General features: G+C 39.5%; 1 protein-coding gene across 16 annotated transcripts in view; it reads left to right on the plus strand.

The window, feature by feature from the left end:
- Nucleotides 1–18,147, plus strand: part of vit (vitrin) — a 40,974-nt gene extending 22,827 nt beyond the window's left edge. For 4 of the 16 annotated variants that reach the window (XM_084093441.1, XM_084093435.1, XM_084093436.1 and 1 more), the window contains 7 exons: nucleotides 4,121–4,171; nucleotides 6,003–6,074; nucleotides 6,152–6,299; nucleotides 9,440–9,543; nucleotides 10,798–11,024; nucleotides 12,121–12,634; nucleotides 17,020–18,147. In XM_084093441.1, the coding sequence (XP_083949567.1) occupies nucleotides 4,121–4,171; nucleotides 6,003–6,074; nucleotides 6,152–6,299; nucleotides 9,440–9,543; nucleotides 10,798–11,024; nucleotides 12,121–12,634; nucleotides 17,020–17,198 (1,295 nt within the window). In that variant the 3' untranslated portion in view covers nucleotides 17,199–18,147. Of the gene's footprint in view, nucleotides 1–2,315; nucleotides 2,391–2,579; nucleotides 2,646–3,128; nucleotides 3,189–4,120; nucleotides 4,172–5,042; nucleotides 5,076–6,002; nucleotides 6,075–6,151; nucleotides 6,300–9,439; nucleotides 9,544–10,797; nucleotides 11,025–12,120; nucleotides 12,635–17,019 lie in introns of all 16 variants that reach the window. The other 12 variants (XM_084093434.1, XM_084093443.1, XM_084093446.1 and 9 more) reach the window with 6 other exon arrangements.
- The last annotated feature ends 7,558 nt before the right edge of the window (nucleotides 18,148–25,705 follow it).

The raw sequence follows: 25,705 nt of genomic DNA on the forward strand, positions 1-25,705 counted from the left end.
ATGCTAGTGTACTAGCCCTGTCATTTGTTCCTAAGGCATGAACAAGGATCTTTCAGTTGATTTGTCACTGATTCCTGAGAGATCTCTGGCACAAAATATCTGATGATTTTATACTACAGATCAATAAACAGGATGTTAATATTTAACTTGATTTTGCCACTAACTTTGCTCTCTTGTCAAATAAGACAATATTTCAGAAACAAAGTCAAACCTGAATCGACACTTGTGTCTCTGAGCAACACAGTTGTAATGTTTGTTAATGAGTTTGTTTGATCACCAAAATGACATATTTAAATGTTTTTTCTTTGAAAAAAAACAAAAAACTTTAAAATTAAAATAGCTTAAAATAGCTTGAATGTAACTCGACACCCTTGCCTCAATTAGTATGCACAGTTCTATGAATATGCAAATGAGCCCCGCCTCCACTCACTCACTCAGCTCAGAGATCCACTGGTTGACGATCACACGTTGATCTGATTGGTTACAAGGTAGTTTGTGACGTCAGAAACACCAGCGATTTCAAAGCGTGTGTTTGAGACTGTCTTTGGTTCACTGCAGTTTTAAGGAGGAAATACTCAGCAATGGAGTCGACTTATGAGTTTACACATGGTTTGTCTTAAAGCATATTAAAAACACCACATAGACACATAAACAACATTAAAAGCTGGATTTTCACCACAGGGGGACTTTAACATTAAATTATAAATAATGTGTTTTTGAGCAAATCGGTTGAGTGAATGATTCTACGACTCACTCTCCTGTTGAAAGAGTCACAGTAAAAAAAGTCCCCCCCCCCCCCACTGACTACTGACTGTCTATCTGGAACTAACACAGATAATTGGAGTGTGTCAGGATTCAGAGAAAGTAGGACCCAGGCGCAGAATGAACAGGGAGTGATATTTATTGACAAAGACAAAACACAGGCAGGAACAGTCCAAACAATAGGGCAGGGCACACACTGGAGAACAGGCTGGGATGAGACAAACCCAGGCTCTTTGGCAACAGTTGAAAGTTGACAGCAGCTCAAGGAACCAGAGGCTTGGCATAGGGGAGATGAATCAGCACTAGAGCGGCTTGCCAGGACAGGAACCACACAAGACGAACACACAACAAGAGATAACAGAAACTAAAAACTGACAACTATGACTAGAAAAACAAAATCGACTAATTAATAACTGGAGGCAGCAAAGGAGAAAATAAGGTAAATAAATAATTTCTCAAAATAAGTAACTAGTACTTACAAACAAAAAGAAATTAAACAAGACTGCAACCTTGCAGAGAACTAGAGAAAAATAAATAAAAGATTACTTGACAAAAAATAAAGAGCAGTAAAAACAAGGAGAAGTAAATAAAGACGAGAACTAGACTAAACACACAGGGACAAAGAAACTAGAAGTTAACAAAACAGAAATAATCAAATAAGGAAAACTAAATCTACAGTAGCACTGACTGTTACACTACACACGATGAACGCAGACAATGCACAAAACAAATCAGCAAAGACATGAGGGAAAGAGGCACAATATAAAGGGACCAGAGCACATGAGGATCAGGAGAGCACGATTAGTGAAAGAGGACAAGACGTGGACTAAACAAGGGGCGGGGTAACAGGAAACAAGGGGGCGTGGTAACAGGAAACAAGGGGGCGTGGTTACATGAAACAAGGGGGCGTGGTTACAGGAAACAAGGGGGCGTGGTAACAGGACACCAGGGGCGTGGTAACAGGAAACAAGGGGGCATGGTTACAGGAAACAAGGGGGCGAGACAAGAGGAGCACATGACCAACACAAACACACAGAGTCATGTGCTCAAACACAACAAACATAGAAACATGAAACAAAGACAACACAGACAAGGTTGCCAGGGCAGAACCCTGACAGAGTGAAACAAACAACGAAAAGTCTAAATATCTGGACTAAATATCAGAGATCTTGAAATTGTGTTCAGCCAGTCTAATTTGAGGACCGGATCTAACTGTTCTGTGATCAAAGATGAATACTAAAATGTTAACCCAAAAGTACCAGTTCATTATTTTAAAACCACCTGTGCCCAGACCATAACTTCATACTTTTTGTGTCTCTAGTTTTTTTTTTTTGTCAACAATTTCTAAGAACATTTGTAAAAGTAATAAAAAATATTAAGTTTTTCTTGCTCAATGCCTCCTTTTATATTTCACCTGTAATTTAATTAATATTTCCATGCTTCATAACCTTTAGCGTGTTTTGTCTCTCGTCTAGAGAGAATCAGTTCAAGTCCATTTCATGTCTTGTATGTTGGTGATGTATTGTAAGCAGTTTCTAAATCTCCCTGTCTAGCATTGGCACGACGTGATTGGACGCACCCTGCGTACGCACGACCTGATTGGTTCTCTGGCACCAGAAGGCCAACAGGTATCTGCAGGCCCATCCAGTCCAATAACGTAACCCTCCATAAGCAAACATTAAAGAAGACATAAACGAAGGCTAAACATGCTTTTAAATTCCGAGTGAATATCCATAAACTCATAATAATTCATGCTAATCCTTACTCCATCATGTCTAAATCTGACATGAGGCCCAACCATCACTTTCTGTGTTCAGATAGTAGCCACTCAGTGCCAAACACAGGCTATAAATGGAGCAGGACGAGCATTGCTGACCCCGCAGGTAAGGATAAATGTATAAATGTTGTTATACTGTAAATCCACTACAGTACCAGAGGAGAATAAAAAAGAAACACATAAATCTGCATTATGGCTTCATAGTGTGCATAGCACATGTCTGTTTTGATCACCACAGCATCATATCAATGTATGATGTTCCTACAAAGTCTGCTACTGATTTGTACACTGCACTCACTTCCTTCATGTGGTTTAAATAGACCATGACACAAGCTTTCAAGGCCGTTTAATAAATCCATGCCAATGTGCGGCCCATATGATATCAAAACATTCAGAGCATGTGTTTCTGCTCTATGACTTTGGCTTTATCATCCATGTCAGAGAACAGGTGGTAAGCTACGATTTTCTTTACAGCTTTCGATTGTCTGGCTTTTGTTGCTAACACATTCACACAGGTATTATGGGTATGTTTTCCATAATGCACTACGCTGAACTAACAGTTCCTGCACATGCTGCCTCTCTTCTGCAGTTCTCGACCCAAGGCCTGATAACACAGAGTATGAGCACCCCTATAACTTTGGACAGTTTTGTAAGTATTCTCTTATTTTATTTTGGAGTAATGCAAAATAAAGCATAAAAGTCTATGTGAAGAGTATATGTTACTGTTTACATGTGCTATAACACATATGCAATGTTCTATATGTGTTAAAACAAGGGTTTCCTATTGAAATAAAAGCTGGTTCGCTGGTCTTAGTTGGTTTAAGCCGGTCTTCCAACATGGCCGAGATGATCTGGTTTAGTGCGTCTCACAGAAGTTGTCTCATATTTAATGAAGCAAAAAATTGCATCATTGATTCTTTATTTTCCTGTTTATGACTGGTGAAGCTGCCTTGAACCAATCCGTATTATATAAAGTGCTATAGAAATAAGCGTGACAACTAAGACTTGTAGACATTTAAAAAACTCCTAGGGAGTGTTTTTATCACAGCCTTAAATGTTTTAAATGAGTGTTTATGTGTGTGTATGGTAATGTATTTTTGCACGACTTTCAGGAGATTTTAACTCTCCTGATGTTGAAAATAAGATCTTGCCTGGTTAAATAAAGGTTAATAATAATAAATTATACTCATGAAGCAAAATAAAATAGTATATAGAGAACAGAACAAATAAATGCATCTTCGAGAAAACAAGTGAGTATAGAAATGGTAGGAGGCTTGAGTCTCTGATGGCAGTGTTGGACTGCACACTCCTTATCACGATAATGTCTGGATCCAGAGGAGTCTTTGCTGGGAACTTCAGTCTTCTGCTGCTGGATTCTGGGTTTGTACCACAGGGTCGGTTTCATGAGAAGAAGTGTATGGCCCTCGGCTTTACTGTATATGTTTAAAACCACAGGGCCCGTGGCTGATCTGAAATCTGTTACTGGTGTTACTGTAGTGAGGAGGGTCACCATCACTGTGAGTCACTGTGTCTTTGTGAAACTGGAGGCCAGACTCATGTGTACATGATTTCTGTTTCCAGCTTCTGAGCCAGTAGACCACAAGCCTTCGCCTGAGACGAGCCCCAGCAGAGGTGTGTCACAAACACAAGCACGTTTATATACAAAAGCCCACAGTTCGTTCACAATGCACAATATAGTCCAGTGTCTGCTTAAAGTGCTCCTATTATGCTATTTTAGAGGTTCCTAATGTTGTTTTGGAATCTCTTACAATACGTTTACATGCATCCAAGATCAAAAAAACACTTTAATGTCCTCATAATCTCCACTGCACATCAGCTCTTTTCTCTCAGTGTCTGAAACGCTTCCATCAAAGATTCAGTCTCTCTAAACCCCGCCTCTCTGAGAGCTGCTCTGCTCTGATTGGTCAGATGATTCAGTCTGCTGTAATTGGTCAGAAAGCAAACGCTCATTATCATATGTGACACAGCTCTTGATTCACAGTGATACGAACAGTAACGATGGCGAGGGTTTTACCGTATCAATCTCATCAAAGTAGATTTGCTTTGTCAGCAGAAAACAGCGTCTTCTCGACACGAACAACATGAACCAAACTCTCAGATAAACTACAGTGTTTGAGGGCGGGGCTAAGAGACACTGCTCAGCCAATCAAGACCAGAGGCGGGCATTATGCAAATTAGTTATAAACCTAAATAGATTCAGCAGGAAGTGAGACTTTATTACTAATTTATTAGAATTACTGACGACTCTTTTCATTTCAGAATCACTTCTTTCTTTTGGAAGACGAAAACTCATTTATATGTACTTTGATCTACGAAACTTTGCAGATCTTTTACACTCACAAACATCTCTATTACACACTACATGAAAGGGAATATCAGAAAAAGCATAATGGGGCACTTTAAGAAACTGTGATTGGATATTGGATGTTTTTTTTAATGATTGTGTGATTAATCATTAATTAGTGTGTGATTACTGTCACAGAGGTGATTGCGGAGTCAAACCCATTTGAGTCAGGTGAGGAAACTAACGACTAACTGAAGTATTTATGGAGGCAGATAAAAGCCTTCAATGCAACACAAGCTCATTGGAAAAACTTGCCTATACACACACTTCACTGCAGTTTCCAGCTGAAATGAACACTAAATGCAGTAAAACACCAACAAATTGTATTCTTTTTGACAAAAATTATGATTACAGGGAAAATATTATTGATTAATATAAACTTATTTTCACGCTGTTCCTTACACAATACTATGTTATGAGCTGAAACACATTTATCATAGTGCATGATTTGTAAACTAATACATTTTGATGTTTGCATCACATAAATAGCTCAATTTGTGTGGCTTTTTCAACAAAGTAAACTTGCTCAGTAGCTCACCTGATACAGCAGTGCAGGATCACTCGGGTACACGATAAAAGAGCTCAAAGAAGCTTTAAAATGGCACGGTTGCTTCAGCAAATGTGTTTTTATCTCATGTTTGTTTTTGTACACACTATCGGTTAGGGTTAAGTGTAGGTGCAATGTTATTTTCAAGCGCGATAGAGCATTAATCTTCTAACGCCGCTCACTGGACATTTCATTTTCGAACAATCAACATAATAATAAGTTACAACATTCACATTCATCTGTTTCCGTGAAAATTAAACACGCTTTTGGTGCCACTCATTGGACATTTCACTTTAAAAGTGCACTTTAAAAAAATAATTTTGCAGAAATGTTTTTGCATGATGTTGCTTTATTACATGTTTTGCATTAAAAAGTTAAGTAACTTGATCAGCAAAATCCAGTACCAGGTTCTAGTGGCCTTTCTTCTTATGTAGGCAAACTATTTGATTTTAAATTGGGACTTGATAATATGGTCATACACTTAGTTCTTCACAGTACTATAGATAAGGTACAGGGTTGAAGTGTAATAGCAACATCCTCTGATTTCCCAGGATTCAACCCTCGAGGACACGAATCAACAGTCGGAGCTCCTGAAATCAGCGTTCGGACACACGGAGATCCAAGTACATTAATATTATAATAATAGACTAATACTCGCTTCCTTTCATGGCTCTCATTGGATTCTCATCCATCTCTGTAGGTTGTAAAGTTGATATTGCGTTCCTCATGGATGGCAGCTGGAGTATTGGGAAACGACGATTCAAGATTCAGAAAGACTTCCTTGTGGAGGTTTCCCAGGCTCTCAATGTGGGCGTAGAAGGAGCCATGATGGGCATCATTCAATACGGGTAATAATGTGTCCCTGTGCCAGAAAACAGACAGATGCTGGAGGATTATTAATAAGAATAATCTACAACTAACATGATCCCGTTAGTATTCGCAAAATTACGAATAAAATGTGGTTTTAGCATACATTAATTTCCCCTCAGAATCAGAATAAGTGTCAGGGCGTGTGCAGGCAGAAGAAGACGAAGTAGACGGTAGGCTCAAATACAAATAGTTTACTCACAATAATATAACTTCAGGAATACAAAGTATCAGGATATCTATAATACACAACTAACAGCCGACAAGGACAGACTGAACAAAGGGGACTTAAATACATACACAGATGAACTCAAAACAGGTGATACTGATGAAGATAATGAATGAACACAGGTGATGAATGTGATGATAATTAACTAGACAGGTGAAACAACTGAACTAATAATGACAAAGACAAACACAATACTGACAATAAGAAAGAGCTTTATTGCCAATTCTGCTCGCGTACTCAAGGCATTTTTCTTAAAAATAATTTATTCCTGTGATCAAAGCTGAATTTTCAGCATCATTACTCCAGTCTTCAGTGTCACATGATCCTTCAGAAATCACTCTAATATGATGATTTGATGCTCAAGAAACATTTATGATTATTATCAGTGTTGAAAACAATTGTGCTGCTTCAGATTTCGGTGGAAACCGTCAAACATTTTATTTTTTAGGATTCTTTGATGAATAGAAAAATCAAACAAACCGCATTTATTTGAAGTACAATTTTTTTGCAACATTATAAATGTCTTTACTGTAACTTTTGAACACTTAAATATTAATCTCTTTTTTAAAAAAACCTTACTGATCCCAAACGGTCCGTGTACTTTTTTGTTCATTCATTATTCCATTTCGGAATGAAAGATGAAATTTAAAAAAGGGTACAGCTTGGTTTTTTGTTTAAAAGAAAAAAAGCAGAAATGGCTGTATTTTTGTTTTCCAAATGTATTGTTGTTATCAAATAATAGTATTAGAAAATTGGACGACATTTCTGTTCATTTTTTAATTTGTAATATTTATTTGTACGTTTATTGTATTTCATTTGACTGATCCTATCTTTACCCGGAAGTAAATTACACCGTCGTGCGAAGTCATAGATATCTACACTAGATGTCGCCTTGGCTACGGCAGTTCATTGGAACGAATGCGTTATATATATATATATATATATATATATATATATATATATATATAAATATAAATGAGCAAAACTTGGCCACTAAATATTTAATATTCAATTATTTTAATGATCACAATTAAAGTTTTAATTTTATTAAATTGAACAAGCGCAACATTCAGCATTCAATCAAATATTCTAAAAGATGCATTATTAATAATAATGTTATTTCAACATAATATCTCGTTATTTGCATGCAACAAGCAAGATGTGCATTTGTAAATCCGGTGACGCGTGCATTGATTTTTATTAATAAACTAGTGTTTTCTGTCAGTGTCGGCTGCAAAGATGAAGTTGACGATCGCCATATTCGTAGTGAATGCGCCTATAGAGAGAAATGTACATAATGGATTACATAATCAGAGAGTAGCCTTTTTCTTTTCGTTTGAATTATTTCGTTTAAAGACATTTCAAGCTTTGTGTATTTGATGTATTTCTCATGTCTGTGTGAGGCATACACTGAGTTTCGTTAAGTTAGGATGAGATGCGCTCCAGTTCACGTGCAATGCAAGTGACCGCGCCGGCGCCTCCATGATTATATTGTCTTTATATTTGCTTCTTATTTATTAAATCCAGGCAATTGGTTGATGAAAAACTGATTAAAATTAAGATACAATTTATACAAAACGAAATTCACTTAAAAAAAGGTTTTCTACAAAACAAAACTTAATTAAGTGGTCAAAATCATGTCTGCCCCGCTCCATGTCTCTCGATATATTGCGCATCCTCTTACTCGTGCTGTTCACTTTTCATAAATCAACATAAATGGAAAAAAATAACATTATAATATTTTAACAAATATGAAACTAAATGCGCAGATTTTAATGGCTACAACAGTATAGTAGGCCTACAGACTGTCTGTTTGTACAAATTGCTGCACATTCATTTAATTCAGAATTTTGCACACAAGTTGAAAGGCATTTGTTCAAATCAAGTTCACGGATAATTGTATATGCATTTATTAATCATTATGATACTAAAATCATAACAAAGTAGGCTATGCTATATACAAAAAATCAGATGAGCCCAGAATATGAATGCAACGTTTACTTGTTCAATTTAATAAAATTAAAACTTTAATTGTGATCATTAAAATAATTGAATATTAAATATTTAGTGGCCAAGTTTTGCTCATATATATATATATATATATATATATATATATATATATATATATATATATATATATATATATATATATATATAGTAGCGATAGTTCATTCTAAGTTTACTCAAGTGGAAGAATGTGACTAATAAACTTAGGCCTACTAGCACTATGCATTATATTTTGAAAAAGGTATATTTTGAAAAAAGTAGATTATCTTAATATCAAAACCTTAAATTTTCTCTGGACTCAATGATAAATACATGTCTGACCTGTTGGAACAAACCAAAAAAACTAGAAAATTGCATTCATGATGATTTATGGTGATTTTATTTCCGTTAGACCTTTGTCTACATTGACGCTGATGCATTAAAGAGGAGGGGCTCCCCTGTTCCAAGATGGCGGCTCTATTGACGCATTCGTTCCAATGAACTGCCGTAGCCAAGGCGACATCTAGTGTAGATATCTATGACTTCGCACGACGGTGTAATTTACTTCCGGGTAAAGATAGGGATCAGTCAGATGAAATACAATAAATGTACAAATAAATATTACAAATTAAAAAACGATCGGAAATGTCGTCCAATTTTATTATACTATTTATAATTTATCATTTATCATTTATAATACTATTATTTGATGACAACAATACATTTGGAAAACAAAATACAGCCATTTCTGCTTTGTATGTATCATTTATTGAAGTCAGCGGTTCTTTGAGTTTCAGTTCTGACCAGTAATCAGGAGATTTGCAGATTTGTACATCTCTAAATGAACTTACATGCTGTCATATACAAATGTACCAAAATATAACTGGCATTTAATTTCTGATCCAGGGATGATGCGGTCACAGAATTCAGTCTGAAACAGTTCTCCAGCTCCAATGACGTGAAACCAGCCATCAGTAAAATCGTCCAGAAGGGAGGTCTGTCACATGTAGGTGAGTGAATAACACTGAACCGTTCTGAGCTGGAGTTATCACGTGGTTTCACATCTCAGCTCCAAATAAGATCTAAATCTGAGCTGGGAACAGTGGTGAAATTACAGGGCTGGTGCCACTCTGTGGTGTTCCTGTGTAAGCTGACCAAATGCCTGAGGTTTATCCAACCTAGAGATTTGGTTGTATGGTTTGTGTTATAGATAGTGTCTCACTTTAATAAAACAGATGAATTCTGTAAAACAGCAGCTGCCTGTAAAGTCAAAGATAGCCTGAGGACACAGCATCATCTGCTTTGAAGAATCTGGTTGGATGATGTTTAATCAGAGCCGTAGCCCTTCATCTTCTCTATATGATTTACACAAACACACTTGTTTGGACTCTGAAACCCCTGAGGACTGCAGTGACCATGAAAACTCTCTGGACACTTAAAGCACACACAATGTATGAATTTTAAATGACAAAATGTCAAAGCAAGTGTCATGTGTTGTTAAGAAATATGGCGTTAATATTCAACACATATTAAATGTTTGTTGTTGTTGTTGTTGTTGTTTTTTAATCGTGCCCTTCCTAATGAGCTCCCCTAATATTGAAATCCTGGACTCACCCCTAAAAGATTTGCTGGTCTTTTCTTCTATTGTGTCGTATATCCGAGTGACACGGCTTCTGGAAGAAGAACAAATGTGGGCGGGGCTTGATTGTGTCTGTGGGGAATTGATTGGATGATTGGATGGCTGTGGTTTGCTATTGGCTGATCTCATGTGAGTGACAGGTTGCCCCGCCCACATCATCAGAGAAGAGAAGAGATGCTGCAAGAGGAAGTTATTCTGATTCAAGATTACCAGGGACATGAATTTAAAACGCAGATAAATAATTTAGAATAAACACTGCAATATTCCATAAAACACAAGAATTGTCCATTTGGATTTCATGGTGACTTTAATGCAGCAACATGTTTAGGTGTGCTTGACGTGCCTCGATGCTTTTAAGGTCCACTGAGGGCAGCATTTCTAAAAATATTTATTTTTAAATCCATTAGCTCAAAGTTTGAATATTCAATTAAACTTAGCGGAACGAGGTTTTACTAACAGCTGCATTGATAGTTTCAGCAGTGGCGTGCAACACCCTGCCTTTCCCTGAGTCCTGGAAGCATTTAAGGAAAGCGTTTGAGGGCCGAGACTGGAGGCGAAACAGAGCTGCGATTGAAACACAGAACTGTAGATGTTTTGTGCTGACTCTGGCTCTGTGCTCTTTAAGGGAAGGCCCTCTCCTACATCAACAAGCACTTCTTCAGCGATGCTAATGGGAACCGAGGCGGGGCGCCCAACGTGGCGGTGGTGCTGGTGGACGGCTGGCCCACTGACCGGGTGGAGGAGGCCTCGAGGCTCGCTCGAGAGTCCGGCATCAACATCTTCTTCGTCACCATCGAGGGCCCCGACGAGAATGAGAAACAGAATGTGGTGGAGCCCAACTTTGTTGACAAGGTATTAATATCGAGAGAGGTGGGGTGTCCGATTTCAGTGTGTGTAAGTGCCGTGAGAAATGAACACAGTTATCCCTCTGGTAGTGTTCATTTAGGGTTAGGGTTAGGGTTAGGGTTAGTATTGTATTGTTCACGGTCAAAACAGACCAGAGAACATAATTTTATTTTCATTAAATTAATGTTTCAAATCAACATTCTTTCTTTAATATTTTGTATTTCATGTTACTAAGCGATAAAATAAAAAAGGTCTAAATTATGGACCATTTATTTCTATTTAAAAATGTTAAATTATGAGAAAAAACACATTTGATACTTATACTCAGCAATGGTGTTGACTTATGAATTTGCACATGGTTTGTCTTAAAGCATATTAAAAGACACACCACACAGACATATAAACAACATAAAAAGCTGGATTTTCACCACAGGGGGACTTTAAGTTAGAAATGGAGCAAAAGTATTTAAAATCCATTGAATGGAGGCAGATTGGTATGGAAGCCACAGAATAAAAAAAGAATAAAAAGGTAATTGTGACTTTATACTTTATAACTCACAATTGAGAATTTATATTTTCCAATTCTGAGAAAAAAGACATGACATGAAATCACAATTGCAAGTTATAAAGTCCAAATTGTGAGATGTAAACTCACAATTACAAATTATAAAGTCCAAATTATAAAGGCCATCTGGTGGATAGAAATAAAGAAAATATTCTGTAAAAGCCTGTTTACGCTGCCGCTTTAAATACTTGAGCTCGTATTTATTGTTATAGTTGTGATGTGGACTCTGCTTTTGTATTTGGAATGATTTTTAAACTATATAATTATGTTATCGTCCTTGAATGTGAATAGGCCTTAATGCCATGATGTCGCCACTGGATGCCTATAAATACATACAGGGCAAGTGTACAATTCAAGTGGTACTATTTTTTACGACCTTTTAGCCTTTATGAATCATGTCCATGATTTGTTTTTGTGTTTACATAACAAGTACCACAAAAGTCATCAAGTTTCGTACCATTCCAGAATTTTTGTTCTGAAATTACTGAACAAAACCAGAGGGTTAAGGAACACTTTATTTCTTGTTTTGTGCTGCAGGCTGTGTGCAGAACCAACGGCTTCTACTCGCTCCCGATCACGAGCTGGTTCGCTCTGCGTAAAGCCGTTCAGCCTCTGGTGAAGCGTGTGTGTGACACCGACCGCCTGATGTGCAGCAAGACCTGCCTGAACGCCAACGACATCGCCTTCGTCATCGACGGCTCCAGCAGCGTGGGGACCGGGAACTTCCGCACCGTGCTCCAGTTCGTCGCCAACGTCACGCGGGAGTTCGAGATCTCGGACACGGACACGCGTGTAGGAATCGTACAATACACGTATGAGCAGAGGCTGGAGTTCGCTTTCGGACAGCACAACAACAAAGCCGACTTGCTGAACGCTATCAAGCGCATAAACTACTGGAGCGGAGGAACCAGTACGGGGGCCGCCATCACGTACGCCGCGGACCAGCTCTTCAGCAAATCCAAACCCAACAAGCGTAAGATCATGATTGTCATCACGGACGGACGCTCCTACGATGACGTGAGGGCCCCGGCGCTGGCGGTACATCGGAAAGGTGAGTGCGGCGAAACACCTAACGTGAGGTAGGACGCAGTGGGTTGACATCATTATCGAGTTTATAGACCAAAAAGGTGCAGAAAGCGATTTCTGATAAACGCTGTTGATATTTGAAATCACCAAAACAAACAACCCCGACCCAACAGGACCACACCCCTATCTGTCATAGCTCCGCCTCCACATTCAGCTATTCGCTATGATACACAGGAAATGACTCTGGCGGAACGACTGCTGTGCCCGCTGCCCGAGGGTATGATGTCATCAATAAGGGGAAGCAATTTGTGTTACTATGATAATACTGGTCGAATGTCTAATTGTTGTTTAGCTTTGAATGCAAAGTCATCCCTTCCATCCCAAAAAACAAACACCGTTTTATTGTACATTGCTTGAAACGGGAGGTGGAGGAGGTTTAGAGGCTAGTTCCTGTCTTATAATAATAATAATAATAATACTGCAAATGAACAAACAAGCGTAGATGACACACGAGTATATTTTCAAGCAAAAGACAGCATATCTTAGTTCTGTAAAACACTGCAAAACCAACGTTACTCACGTATCGAGAAGAAATAAAGCAACCTCGGTGTCCATTTTCAGGCCTTCCAGCTCCTTAAGGTCTCTGCAGCACTGGAAATCAAAAGATGCAAAAGAGAACTCAATTGGGAACTGTTGCGCTGTCTATTCACGACGGGTGTGTGAGCCAGAGCACCAGTACCTGATTGAATTCTCTTTTGCGTCTGATCGCGCTTGAATGTCGTAAAAGCACTTTAATGAATGATTGGTTGATCATAGGACAGGCCTACATTCAAACCATCCTCGGTCAGATGCCCTCTCTCGCTTTGCGGAGCTGGTCCAAAGGACTCCAGAAAAACAACAGGTGCTGCGTTAAATATTTGTAACGCTTTAAGCAGAAACAATTCATCACAAAAATGAACACGTTCTTTCTGAATTGCACGCAGGCAAGCGGACGGTCGCGGTATGGTGCAAACCAGGCTTAAGCCTAACCAGGGCTTGACATTAACACACGCAAACCCGCCAGATGCTTGTGTATTTCAGCAGTGGTGTGTAACGCAGTCACTCCTACTAGACACTTCGGCGGGTTGAATTTTATATATAACATATACATTTTTCAATTGTATTTTTTTAAAAAGGCATCTCAAATAATAAGTGCAATGTAGTGTTGTAAAAAATATTGATTTTTCCTTTTAATACTGAAAGATCTGAAACGTTTCAATACTCATTTACCGCAGAATAGACACACTACACCGGTGTCTCTTTCTCTTTCTCTCTCTCATCTCTCTGACAGCGAGTGACACACAAACCCACCTCTCCTCACTCACTCCTTTCATTTGCTCTGGATGAATATTGTTGGTGTCTCAGGGCTTGAATTTCGGCGTGGGATTGCGCATTTTACTCATTCCCATAGATGTGTGCATAACGCCGCCTCTCAGTACTAAATTGAGTTCTTTTTCTCAGCTTATTGCGCTTAAACATGCACACAAAATAATGTCAAAATGCCGGCCATGGCGAGTATTCACGTAAACACAGTCAGTTCCCTTTCAAAAGCTACAATCGATGCTGCGCTGCTTAGCGCATTGGGAACGTCTTTAATCGTGACCAGCTGTGAATTTTGTGTTACACGTCAATAGAATTGACCCGGAGGTATTATAGCCTCGGTCGGTGACTTCATCAGCGCGCACCCGCGACACGAGGCCTGTCTCTCAGTGCCTCTAAGCAAATGGCCCGTACCATCGGCTGTTCAGTGTCTACTTTCGTCAGCACAGAGAGGCACCTGTGGCTCAACCTCACGTGTATCAAAGATAAAGATAGAGTTTTTCTTCTCGATTCTCCGATTTCACCCTATGGCCTGTTTGGCTAGCCTGGCTGCGCCCTCCTACACACTTCCGCTCAATTTTATTTTCCTTCAGTACTACGTCTGGGACTGCTGTATATTCTTAGGTTTCCAGAAACCAATTTTTTGTAGGACCAATCAGCGAACAGAGGGAGTGGCTGAGAACGATGACGTTGATGTAGTGCGTCAGTTTGAGTTGGAGTTCAGTAATGGCAGCGGAGAAAGACGTGAGAAAAGCTATTCGGTCCGTTGTTGCAAAACTGCCGAATATATAGAAGTTAAAGCCGGAGCTAGAACAATGTTTGCTAAGTTTTGTTGGTGTCCATGATGTTGTGGCCGTCCTCCCCACGGGGTTCGGGAAAAGTTTGATTTTCCAGCTCACTCCGCTAGTGGCGAACGATAGGGATGCAAAGCCGATAGTTGTTGTCGTCTCCCCTCTTGTTGCACTAATGGAGGACCAAGTGAAGGAGGCAGAAAAGTTAGGAGTTCGTGCTGGGCAGCTCGGCGTGCACGATGACCGTGACCTTTTGGACGGTGATCACAGCATTTGCGGCAGATCCGAAACGACCGCAGCGGCATAGATATATACACTAGATGTCGCCTTAAAGACATTCGTTCCAATGAACTGCCGTAGACAAGGCGACTTCTAGTGTATATATCTATGCAACAGTCTGCGTACACGTCACACACCAGGATGCGTGCGCGCCCTCAGATCACTTGGACGTGGTTGTGTATAAGAGGTAAAAACGATATAAATACTGTTAGTTTTCTCACACAAACCGCTCGTTTCGTGTCTTAGGCCATCAATGTGTACTTACGATGGGGAATTGTTTAATTTGGACTCTGTGCATGCTCTTAGACAGTGACCACAGACCTGCATTAAATGACTGACAGACAAGAACGGTTTGACCTAAAAATATCAAAATTGAAACTACTGCGGAAAAAAAGACACCTACATCTTGGATGCCCTTGAGGTAAGCTAAAACATACCAAAATTTTATTTCAAAGTGAACTATCCCTAATGATTAGACCCAGCTTCGACTGTTGTTAGTTGTTAGTTGACTGGATACATCACTGTCCTTAGTGTCAAATATACATTTAGAATTTACAATTGTTCCTTGAACTCTTAAATTCGATGAACAAAACCTGCAGCTCTCGTTGACAGACATCTTTTTCTAAACATAATCCTCTGATCATTCTGACTTGTTGTTTCCGGCCGGTTTGGTTTCGGCCAGGACATACGTCACGACCACACGTTAGCGATTGGCTATGGCAGATCCTGAGTGACTCTGGGCAGATCCAATAGTTTTGAACTTTAACAGAGAACCCGCCTACAAGGAAGTAAACGTTTCTCAATGGAGAGAGGCCAGACTCTCTGTACAAATGAAATGTACGAGAGTCTGGTAGAACCAGGCTATGTTTGGCGACTCTGGCCTGTAAATACGGTCGTCACCAGGTTCAGAGAGGTGAAAAAACATGAAGAAGCAATTGTGCAGTTCCTTCCCCGCCGCACTCAAGGGCAGGGGCCGTCGGCCACCCAACCTCTCCCCGGTCCTTCAAAAGCCAGGGAGGTTAAAAAGCAGAGTGTGGCGAACCGCACTCCCCCTCGCAGGGATTGGGGACAGGTTCCACCAAGCAGACCATGTCACATTGGGTCAGGGATGCTTTTGCTTTTGCCTATGAGGCGTGTGGTCAAGCTTCGCCAATGGGTCTAAGGGCTCACTCCACCAGAGGGGTCGCCTCCTCTAGTGCTCTGGCAAGAGGTGCCCCCTTACAACTTGTTTGTGATGCGGCAGGCTGGTCCTCTCTGCACACATTCATAAGATTTCATAGTTTGGATGTTCATGCTACTCCGGGCTCTCATGTCCTTGAGTCACACATCACATCACAAGCTAATGTCTGAGGCCTTCTTGCGTTCTTGTGAGCACACCTACACAATCGTAAGGGGTCCAGACACCTTCAAGCACGGCGGCGTGGGTATTCCAGTTCCCAATGTGCCAAGCAGCGCAGCATCGATTGTAGCTTTTTCAGAGAACAGGGTTACAGTCAAGTAACCTGGGTCATTCTGTTTTAAGTGAACGTAAACATTTGAGAAAGGAAACGCATGTGTAACAGTATAATGGATTTGTGCGTCATGTCTTAAAGTGAGAGCAGCCTAATATACCTGCTGCTGCCAAATTATGAGATAATAATAAAAATATCTATATGGCAGTTTTTCCCCATGGTATCGATGTCAAAATTGTGGCGAGTGAAAATGCTAAGTGGCTAGTAACTTTGGAAAACCACTAGCCACAGTGGCTGGTGAGCAAAAGAGTTAGTCAAGCCCTGAGTCTAACATCTGGCTGATTATTGGGAATGTTGTACCATGACCAGCCAAGGATATAGATCTAGAATCACATTAAACGTCATAATTCACAGGCTGTAGCTAGAACTTTTTGACCCTGAATAATAAAAGTGCCCATTTTTGAGCATGTATTTGCGGTGTGATGTGATGGAAGTTGAAGTTTTTTTCTCTGCTGTCTCTCACGCTCCAGGTGTGATCGCGTACTCCATCGGGATCGCCTGGGCAGCGCAGGACGAGCTGGAATACATCGCCACTGACCCGGACAGAGAGCACTCTTTCTTTGTGGATGAGTTTGACAACCTCTACAAGTATGTATCAAAAATTATTCACAACATCTGCAATGAATTCAACTCCCAACCACGTAACTGAACCATTGTGGAATATCACCAAAAATCCAAGGAGCAAGTGCATTTCCACACAGTTACAATTACAGTGTTACAGGTTTAGTGCAGTTAGAAGCGGGCAAGATGTTTCCAGCTGTGATATTTTGCTATTTAAACAAAATACAGTGTGGAAATGGTCATTTAACGATGGCAGTGAATGTGTGTTCAGTGACTTTGGATTAGTGTGACGGACTTGTATTGGTATGAGAGAAAACACAAGCTTACAGTTTTTGCATTCAGTTAAAGATTTCAGTTTCAGTTAAAGATTATTTATATTTTACATGCTAAACACAATAATATGAAAAATTACATAATAATAATAATATCTTTTTTTCATATGGAAAGTTAACTGTCTGCATAAGATAGAAGTGCCAAGCAAAGAAAATGTTTGTTAATTGTAAATGAAAAATCTTTTTAAATAATGTGCTAAACAAATGGGATTTTGCATATGTTCAGAAGACAGGATTGTTAATGCATGCATGAACTGACTGATGTTACTGTAATGTACAAGATATTTGTCAAGGCACAAAGGTGACCAGTATTGGAGTATTATGACTGTTTCTAAGAGAAGTTACAGAAAATACAAGAAGAAAGGCAACATTCAGAAAGCTCCGGTTGTGTGGTTTGATGACTCTTATCCATTTGAACAGATGTTGATCATAGACCTAAAAAGTTTTTTACTTGTCATTTTAAATTCATATATTGAAATTTTTGTATTTGTATATAAAAATGCTTGTATTTTTTTTTTTTTTTTTTAAGATGACACAATTTGTCCAATATTTTAATGTAATTTTTAATAAAATGATTATTGAAAACCAGCAAATTCATTGATTTGGACTGAAATGTTAAGTGTCTGGGAGAGAATATCTTTAAACTCTGCCAAAATCTTGATAATTATTTTGGGTAATAAATCTGTCAAGCCATAGTATGCAAGCAAATGTGTTTGTTTGTTTCTGTTGTTGTTGTTCTTTACATTGCAGGCACACATGACGAGTAGATTTATATGCTGAGATTTATTCCAAAGAATAAAGTCAAAACATTAATGTAAATCATGGCCAATATGGTAAGTTAGATGAAGTTCAAAACATAGGTTCGGGAGTAGCCTAAACATTCAGTCCAGTCAATCATCATTACGAGCACACTGTTTAAGCAGCAGACACCACGTTATCTCATTGACAAATTCTTCCTCCTCTCCCCTTCTCCTCCAGTAAATTATTTCTATCCTCTTATGTGCAATTCCATCATGGGGGGGGGAGGTTAATTCAAGCTCAATCCGAGCCTCGGGTTCGAGCCTCCTCCAAGGACAGCAAGCGGATGAACGGGCGAACTAGTGAATGTCAAGTTAAGTACCTTAAATAATCTGTGCTATTGGTAATTGAATAGAATGGGTGGGTAACAAATTCTATACTACTTAAGTCCATTTTATTTAGCACTTTTCACAATTCACATTGCTTCAATAAGCTGTGCTATTGAGAATAGAATAGAATAGAATAGAATAGAATAGAATAGAATAGAATAGAATAGAATAGAATAGAATAGAATAATTGGGCAACATAAATTCTATACTGCTTATGTCAATATTATTTAGCGCTTTTCACAGTTCACATTGCTATTGAGAAAAGAATAGAATCGTCACATTTCTAGTTTTTAGATCTTTTCAGTTCTTGTCGGTTATTTCTATCTGGAAGGCCCTGAAGAAATCTTCCCCTCTCAGGTCCCCAGATCCAGAGTCCGCTCCCAAGTCCACTCCAGAGGGTGAAACCCTCGAATCCGCTCCAGAGATTGAAACCCTTGAGTGCGTTCTAGTGTGAGAAATTCCTGCTCCAAGGATTACAGCATTGCCAATTCCAAGGGTCACAATGCTTTCAGTAAGGGATCTTCCCGAGTCCGCTCCAGTGAGTAAAATTCCCAAGTTTGTTCCAGTGTGTGAAATTCCTGAGTCTGCTCCATATAGTGAAATCCCTGAATCCGTTCCTATGAGAGATATTCCAGAATCCGCTCCAGTGTTGGCTCCAGCCCCGACAAGAGTCCAGTGATAGCTCCAGCCCCTGAGTCCACTCCAGAGAGTGCAGCACTGTCCATCATGGCTACAGCTATTTTGTGTGTGCTGGCTGCTCACAGGGGTGTAGTTCCTCCCAAGAAATTTTGGGGGTGGGAGGGCTACCTGTCCACAGCCATGGAGGCCATCCCAGAGCTGCCTGCTGTCCGAGACAGGGCCACTGAAGCCTTCTCAGAGCTGCCTGCTCTCCCAGACAAGGCCACTGAAGCCTTCTCAGAGCTGCCTGCTCTCCCAGACAAGGCCACTGAAGCCTTCTAAGCAGAGTTTCCGCTAGAAAAAAATGGTGCCGGTCAAAGTGACCGGCAGAGGTTTCGTTTTCCGGACATTTAGATGATATGCCGGTCAAATATCGCCTCTTAATTAGTCAAGTTGAGGAAAACTGGAGGAAGGCTATGTAACTTAAAAAATGACATAATCAGGCCGAATGCAACATGTTTATTAGCCTAACTTTCAAATAAAAAAACGGAAAAAAACATGAACGTCCGATTGGCGTCAATCAACAGTTTAACAAACCAATCCCCCTTCCCCACATAGAATATCTGAAGCCTATTGTTTTTACTCAAGCGAACTTCCCAGTGTCTCTCCACAACCTGCAATGCGCATAAGCCGCGTAACCTTGTTAGGCGACTTCGCTGCTTCGCCTTGATCCGATTCTGCAGCGAGAACCCCCTCTCTGCAGGAACACTCGAGACCCATTTTCTACTATGGTTTTGTACGTTTCTTCATTCGGATCTATTTGCGATCCATTTCATTCTAAACAAACAACGCAGTTTATATGGTTCGTCCTTGCTTCATTATTCATTAAGATAATAATTAATAAATGCGCGCATAATTATCAGTGAACTTGATAAATGTTGCAGATATGTTTTGCTATGCATGCACAAACTTTAAAAGGCATGCTATGTATGCCTTTCAACTTATGTGTGCAAAATTCTGAATAAAAAGAATGTGCAGCAATTTGTACAAATAGAGAGTCTAGGTCTACTATACGTGTTGTAGCCATTAAATAAGCTCATTTAGTTTAATATTTGTTAAAATATTATAATGTTATTTTTTATTTTATGTTGATTATGAAAAGTGAACCGCACGAGTAGGATAGGATGCGCAATATCGAGAGACATGGAGCGGGTCAGACATGATTTTGACCACTTAATTAAGTTTGGTTTTGTAGAAAGACTTTTTTGAAGTGAATTTCGTTTGGTATAAATTGTATCTTAATTTTAATAATTTTTTTATCAACCAATTGCCTGTATTTAATAAATAAGCAGCAAATATAGCAGACGATAGGCCTAATCATGCAGGCGCCCGCGCGGTCACTTGCATTGCTCGTGAACGGGAGAACATCTCATCCTAATTTAACGAAACTCAGTGTACACTCTCACCTCTGTGGACACCTTCTGGGAGGGGGCTGTACTGTCATATTTCAAGTTTGTTTTTGATCTGTTCAGTTCTTTTCTGTGTTTCTAAGTTAGCTCATTAGTTGTTATTTAGTTATGTCATCCTCTGTCCCCTGCCTGTTTGTTTCTATGGAGATTCTTGTTAATTATCTTGTTGTTTGTCGTAACCTAGTCTTACTTTACTTCATCATAGTTTTACTTTATTACATTTGCTTTATATTTTAATATAAGATAAATAATAAGATGTCTTGTTGTCTTGCTGTAGAGTTTTTAATGCCATTCATTTTTAATGAAAGTTTAAGTGTCACAAACACAGACTCCGTAACCTCCCTCTCCAGCCATCAGAGAGTCAACATTAAGTCAATTTTAATTTGCGCTTTCACAATTCACATTGTCTCAATAAGCTGTGCTATTGAGAATAGAATAGAATAGTTGGGCAACAAAATTCTATACTGATTATACTTACAGAACAATTAGTAAAAGTCTTAGAAACAATGTAAAAGCACAAGATGTAGCATAGGCTTACTTTTTTTAAAATATAAGATAAATAATGTCTTGCTGTATCATTTTAAAATGCCATTCATGTTTTTTTTATGAAAGTTAAAGTCAATTTTATTTAGTGCTTTCACAATTAACATTGGTTCATTTTGCCATGCTATTGAGAATAGAATAGAATAGAATAGAATAGAATAGAATAGAATAGAATAGAATAGAATAGAATAGAATAGAATAGAATAGAATAGAATGGTTGGGTAACAACTTATATACTGATAAAGTTAGTTTTACTGTGCTATTGAGAATAGAATAATTAGGCAACATCAATTTACCTATATTTACCTATATTATTTACCTCTTCACAATTCACATTTCTTCAATAAGCTGTGCAATTGACAATAGAATAGAATAGAATAGAATAGAATAGAATAGAATAGAATAATTGGGGAACATAAAAAGCATGTAAGAGATCAGGCTCTGCTGGACACGTAATCTCAGGACGTGACAGTCCTCTGGTGGCCTGGAAGCTGAACTGCTCTGACCCTTAGGGACGATATTTGTACATATATTCAGCACATGCTTATGCTTGTATGTCCACAGGAGCCCTGTATAATTCATGTAGTAGCATTGATGAAAGATGAATCCAGTGAATACGACAATGAAGGGTTCGTCTATGTTCTTGTCACAGGTATAAAGGATATTTGTGAGAAATACTTGTCATGTGATTGGTGAGAGGACAGAACATGGACCTCTGATGAGCTCCTATGATTATTCCCTTTTTCACATTAATTGTCTGCTATAGTTTCCACCTACATTTTACAATAAAAAGCCATGGTATTGTCAAAGGGTAAAGAGATTAATGTCCTGACATTACTCGCACTCAAAAACAAACGATTAACTCTTTCATGTTGAAAATTATTGGAATTTTTTTTTTTTCGGTTTCTCAGAAAGGTCTGTGCAGAAAGATAGTGAAGTTGAGGCAGAGTAGAATGAAGAAGGGCAAGATCACGATCCAGGTGAGAAAGTGAACAGAGAGCAGGTTTGGACAAAGTGTCTGTCAATGAATATATAAAAAGAAATGTAGTTAACTCTTCCCCTGCCAGCATTTTAAAATAAATGTTTCCAGCCACCACCAGCATTTTTGATCATTTTCACAGAACTTTCATGGCCCCCAGAATATTTTGTTGCATGAATATCTGAACATTCAATATATCAAAAGAAAGAAAGAGCGAAATTCTGTCAATGAGTTAAGATACCTGAAATAGCAGGGACATCTATAATATCTCAAGATATAGTTACCAATGGACCAACAAATATAGTTACCAAATGTCACTTGTGCAAGATGTTTGGAAATGCAGTATATGAAAGGAATTCTCACATTACTGTATACTGAGAAGTTTATTGTGCTGGGAAAACCGTTGTGTTTGCTGATTGTCATGAAGACAGAATAGATTTGCAGCCTTAGAAAAAGACAGACACAGATGAAGTACAGGCAACAGTTTGATTTGGGTGAAAAGATCCAAAAATAACCAAAATCACATCATCATCATCATCACCATCATCGTCATCCCCAGGATAATGGCTCAAATACTCACAGAAGAAAGATTCTGCATACTGCTTTGCATATCTTTGGTAATATGTGAAGCATGATGTATTTGTGAGTAGTGGATTCAAACACTGGAAAAAGGCACTAAACGAGTTTCACATAATACACAAACATGATCACACAAAGATTGAGTTTGTCTCCTGGAAAGGTGAAGGCTAGTGCATTAGAAGCTGACTGAAGCAACAAATCCTGATGAAATTAGACAAACAATGGAGTACATGTGATGTTTTTCGTATGGAATTAAAGAATCTCCCATCATCCCTAATCTCGTTTACACACGGTTTATAGCGCCCCCTGGTGGACAAAAGTTGTGTTACAATCCTGATGTTCTTGAAAGGGATAGTCATTGTAATTCATTGTTGTTCTAATGCTGTGGCTCTCTTTCTTTTTCTGACTTTTTAACTAAGTAGTTACATGTAAATATGTCATATATCATTGTATTTCTCTAAACGTCAGAAACAAACAAAAAACAAAAAACACATACAGGTTAATATTATTTCCTAGACTTCGTTAAAAAAATTAATTGCCAGTGTTTTCACAGCTTTTTATTTATGAACAATTATTACTAATTTTAATATATACTTTTATTAAAAAGTAAAATAATCATCATCATTCCCATGTGTATTATATGTGGCAAATTCAGTGTGTTTGGACCAAATATTTACACCAATGTAGCTGAAATCATTTGTACAGCAATAAGAAAGACAGCAGGGAAGGACAGAGAATGAGAATGAGAGAATTAATGCCATGTAATAAAACATTCTTCATTTCATTCTTACTTCTAAGATCTTAAAAGAATGCGACAAAGGTTTTAGAAGAACCGTATCCATGTCTTGAACGTTGAGGCGACCAAACCAATTCAAAATGTATTAAAATCACAAAATTTTACTTTCGAGCTGAAAATATCATTTATTTGTAAAACTAGTTGCAACTTTCCCACAAGCTACACTCATGATTTAAGCTATTTGCAAATAATATACATATTTTTTGTTGTCTAATATGCCGAAAACACAGAGAAACAAAAAGTTTCTTGTCTCGTTGTTACGGGTGAGGTGGCTGTAATCAAGCGCACGACCAAGGAGATAATATAGGAGACTTTTAATACAAAACCTAAACCAAGAAACATACAACCACATATCACGGATAACTAAAATAATGCAAGACAAGGAACAGGGGCAAAGCTGAGCCGGCAGTTCAGGAGGACCAGGGCGGAATTGGCAGTTCAGGGGCCCAGGGCGGAGCCGGCAGTTCAGGGGGCCCAGGGCGGAGCCGGCAGTTCAGGGGGCCCAGGGCGGAGCCGGCAGTTCAGGGGCCCAGGGCGGAGCCGGCAGTTCAGGGGGCCCAGGGCGGAGCCGGCAGTTCAGGGGCCCAGGGCGGAGCCGGCAGTTCAGGGGGCCCAGGGCGGAGCCGGCAGTTCAGGGGGCCCAGGGCGGAGCCGGCAGTTCAAGGGGTCCAGGGCAGAATTGGCAGTTCAGGGGCCCAGGGCGGAGCCGGCAGTTCAGGGGGCCCAGGGCGGAGCCGGCAGTTCAAGGGGGACCAGGGCGGAGCCGGCAGTTCAAGGGGGACCAGGGCGGCGCCGGAAGTTAAAGGGGGACCAGGGCGGAATTGGCAGTTCAGGGGTCCAGGGCGGAGCCGGCAGTTCAGGGGGCCCAGGGCGGAGCCGGCAGTTCAAGGGGGACCAGGGCGGAGCCGGCAGTTCAAGGGGGACCAGGGCGGAGCCGGCAGTTCAAGGGGGACCAGGGCGGAGCCGGAAGTTAAAGGGGGACCAGGGCGGAGCCGGCAGTTCAAGGGGGACCAGGGCGGTGCCGGCAGTTCAAGAGGGACCATGGCGGAGCCGGCAGTTCAAGGGGGACCAGGGCGGAGCCGGCAGTTCAAGGGGGCAGTTCAAGGGGGACCAGGGCGGAGCCGGCAGTTCAAGGGGGACCATGGCGAAGCCGGCAGTTCAAGGGGGACCAGGGCGGAGCCGGCAGTTCAAGGGGGCAGTTCAAGGGGGACCAGGGCGGAGCCGGCAGTTCAGGGGGGACCAGGGTAGAGTGTCTCAGGGATTGCCTTTGTGGATGGGTAGCCCCCGTCCCAAAATTTGTCTCTGGAGTGAGCTCGGGGACTGAAGGCCTCTCTGGACTCTCCTGGACTTATTAAAGACTTTTATTCAGATTTCTCTTTCTCCGTGCACTCACGTCACATGACAACAACTACAAATGATAATTTCACAAAACAACTTTAAAGCCTGGATCCCACGAATTAAGGACAAAGCTTTCTTCTCTTTAAATATGTTTAATTGTAATGAATTTTTATTTAAGTAATATATTAATTCAATAAGAGACTTAAAGATAAATATCAGTGTCTTATATAAATTAGGTGTTAAATATTTACAAATATTATAGTTCTTAAAGGGATAGTTCACCCAAAAATGAAAATTGTCATCATTTACTCATCATCATGTCATTGCAAACCTGTATGAATTTCTTTCTATTGTGGAACATAAAAGAATATAAATTGAAAAATATCTGTGTTTTTGTTTTGCTTTTTGTCCATACATTAGAAGTCAAGGTTAACCCAAATGGTTTGGTTACAACATTCTTTAAAATATAATCTTTTGTGTTTCACAGAAGTAAGTCATACAGGTTTGGAACGAATTTACTGCATTTACCGTGTACATGATTTTCCTTCAGCAGTATCACTTTGTATTTATTTTATTCATAGATATTTTATTTATTTGATATTGTAAGAGATTTTTATTCAAATAAAAATATTGGGGAATATAAATAAGTTTTATAGAGTTTTTATTTTATTTGATAGTTCCTACATGTTTGGATGACAATAAGAAGAAAAGAAAAAAGAGTCATATGTTTAAAAGTAGGCTACTTAAAATGCTGAATTTATATACATTTAAATGGGAAGTTGAGTATGATACATCTGGATCCGGTTAGTTTGTC

This window comes from Abramis brama (assembly GCF_963993115.1).
Source record: "Abramis brama genome assembly, chromosome: 19".
NCBI lineage: Eukaryota > Metazoa > Chordata > Actinopteri > Cypriniformes > Leuciscidae > Abramis > Abramis brama.